At 34.1% G+C, this 2,852-nt stretch overlaps 1 protein-coding gene across 1 annotated transcript; it reads right to left on the reverse strand.

Moving 5' to 3' along the window:
* Positions 1 to 332: 332 nt before the first annotated feature.
* Positions 333 to 1,924, reverse strand: LOC101300884. The gene is made up of 3 exons (XM_004292371.1): positions 1,417 to 1,924; positions 749 to 1,063; positions 333 to 394 (listed from the first exon to the last, which is right to left on the reverse strand). The coding sequence occupies exons 1-3, from the start codon at positions 1,742 to 1,744 to the stop codon at positions 333 to 335; spliced, it is 705 nt and encodes a 234-aa protein (XP_004292419.1). The 5' UTR covers positions 1,745 to 1,924.
* Positions 1,925 to 2,852: the final 928 nt, after the last annotated feature.

The raw sequence follows: 2,852 nt of genomic DNA on the forward strand, positions 1-2,852 counted from the left end.
CAATGATCAGACCCAATGTTTTCTTAATTTTGCACTAAATAGCATGCAAATGAATTACAATTAGTAAGGGTACGTCATATACAATATGTCTTTCCTTATTCTTTAGTGCTAGATACAAAATGCATAACAAATTGATTGAGACTTGAGACTGCAATATTTATAGTTTGATCTTATTTGTTCTCTGTACACAAAACAGTGGATCAATTCATGATGTAACCTCTATTTGAGATGAAATAAAACACCTTTTACTCACAAAAAAAAGAAAAAAAACAGATGCAGGAATGGGAAAAGGTTGATTCTAAGTTCGTAAAACAACTAGTTAACTGTTAGAATTACTTGAACTTGAAGCCGAGGTTACCGCTAAATATATCTATAGAAGACAAATTGGAAGACACTGAAACCATATTATTCCACTATTAACTAGTAATACTAATGGATTCGAACAAGTCGATCACATGCATATCTGAGACATGGGAATTGAACAAGCTAGTTTAGCAGAAACTATACTACTGGATGGTGAGAACCTGTAGTCCAACATACAAGTATATATTTGATGAGATCAGAAAGATATATTTGACGAGATTGATTTTATTTGCATTTCATAATTGTTTAATTGGTAGAAGGCAAAACTAGCTATTTGAGAATATGATATATACTCCTTACTTCTTTTGATTACAAGAGAGGATTCAAGCTGAAGAACCTAATTTGTAAAGAATCTAAGATGAGTGGTTTTGGAAAAATTGCGTACCTGCAGGCATGGAAGAATTAAATGGATTAACCAATTGATATGAAAAAGAAGTTGGAAGATGTGGTTGATCTGCTGCAGAAGCTGAAGTAGTGTAACAACTCATCTGATGAACAGCAGGGCCTTGATCATAGAGAATGCCCCTGAATACATGGCCACCTATAGTCACACTTGTCTGATAAGCATACTGATCCAGATCCACCATATCGTCCATGGAGCTCACTCGAACACCCTGAAATTTCGCCATGGTATTCACTTCAGCAGGAAAATTATTAGCTTCTTGATGATCTCGATCCAGCCCTTCCATTGATAGATTGACTTCAGTAAAAACCCAATCAACAAAATGATCGAATCAATCATGCATATCCAATCAAGAAATTATGTAACTATATATAGAGTAAAACAGTAAAAGACTGGAAATGAATCGATCCAGATTTCAACAGTTATAGAAGGTAGATATTCTAGATCTCTAATAATTTCCATGGCCATTGATTTCCAGAAGTTCATATGCACTGAAGGCTAGGGTTTTAAGTATAGGCACAATATTCCTCAACAGAGATCTATAGCTAGCTGTTGTGAGTGAAAATCAATTCCAGTACACACATACATACCTAATATATATAAACTGAATGTCGACCTAAACTGATCTGTACAGTGATAACTAGTAGTACCTGCAGATGATGAACAGGGGTTGTGTTGTCTTAGCCTCTTACTAGGGTTGATGAAGACGTGTCCTTGATCAACAGCAAGACGCTGTTGCTGGTGGTAATCATCATAGCTGTGCTGCTGCTCATGAAGTAGGCTTCTTTTGTAGAGAGGAACCCAAGTCGATTTGACGTGTGTTTGGCACTGAAACCCTTTGTTCTTACAACAAGTCCTGCATCTCATGTACACACACTCCTTCTTTGCTTTATTCCCACAGTCTTCGCACCTTGACCTTGATCCCATTGTTAAACCCTGTCCTCCTCCTCCTCCTCCTCCTTGTCTCAGCCTCACCATTGATCTTTCATCGATCACTAAGATCGAATAATCACGACTGTATATATAAATACAACTACGTATTTAACCGATAAGTTTGAAGATCTTACTAGCTAGTTTCCTTCTTATTTTCGATGGAACAATTAAGCTAGCGAGAGGAAGAAGACTGGAGGTTCTGGAGAAGATCACTTTGATTTCTATGGGTTTGTGTTATTGTGTACCTGGAGCTTTTTTAGATGCCAATGTAGCTCTTATTAGGAGCTTAACACATGAGATTAAGTAGAAACTGATATTGTACTTCTTAATCAGATTCAGAACATTATAAGGTTATGAACAAACATAATTAAGGATAGTGTGGACACAGTATGTAGCAGTAAAAATAATAAATTTTTTTTTTGGTTACAAGCGAGGCCTAAAAGGCCTAAATAAAGAAAAAAATAAAATAATAAAATTTTAAAGTAAGTAGTATATATATCAGGTCTTTTCAGATATTTTTTTAGTGTACGTTATTAATACATCTGTTATTAACACAAATTATCTATTTTTTTATCCACACATTTTAATTTTATTTACAAACTTACCACTTGAATTTGTTTCATGATTAGTTCTCATTATAAATGAGGTGTGTTAATAACACTAATCTTTAGATAATAACTTCCTTATTTTAACTAGGGTACGGATTTCCTTAATTTGACCCACATTCCGATCATATTTTTCGATCATAACCGGCTAATATCTAGATATACATGACTTGATCATCTATACAAATTTTCAGCTAATTTGGTTATTATTAAGGTATCGAAAATGTATTAAATTAATGAACGAACCAAATCTGTTCATCTTAAACCGTATGTTCTTTTAATTCTAAATCACAGTTTTGAATACCTTAATGATTATCAATTTGGCTGAAAATTTATAGAGATGATCGACTCGTATATATCTAAAAGCTGAACGATTAAGATGAGAAAATATCATCGAAAAGTGAGCTAGTTTTAAAGAAATTTGTACCTTAATTAGCTAAGATAAGAAGGTTTGGACCTGATCAGCATTGTGTGTGTTTTTGTGTGTGTGTGTGTATACAGGCAGTCTTTCTCAACCTTTTTACTTTAGTTGAGGTACGGATTTCCTT

This window comes from Fragaria vesca, linkage group LG2 (genome assembly GCF_000184155.1).
Source record: "Fragaria vesca subsp. vesca linkage group LG2, FraVesHawaii_1.0, whole genome shotgun sequence".
Classification (NCBI taxonomy): Eukaryota; Viridiplantae; Streptophyta; class Magnoliopsida; order Rosales; family Rosaceae; genus Fragaria; species Fragaria vesca.

Bases quoted from the DNA above. Each gene is read 5' to 3' on its own strand.
- LOC101300884 (XM_004292371.1), bottom strand. From the start codon at position 1,744: ATGGTGAGGCTGAGACAAGGAGGAGGAGGAGGAGGAGGACAGGGTTTA. The intron at 1,064-1,416 runs GTACTACTAGTT...TTTTTACTGAAG, and splicing joins CCCCTGTTCATCATCTGCAG to TCAATCTATCAATGGAAGGG. The intron at 395-748 runs GTACGCAATTTT...ATATGGTTTCAG, and splicing joins TAATTCTTCCATGCCTGCAG to TGTCTTCCAATTTGTCTTCT.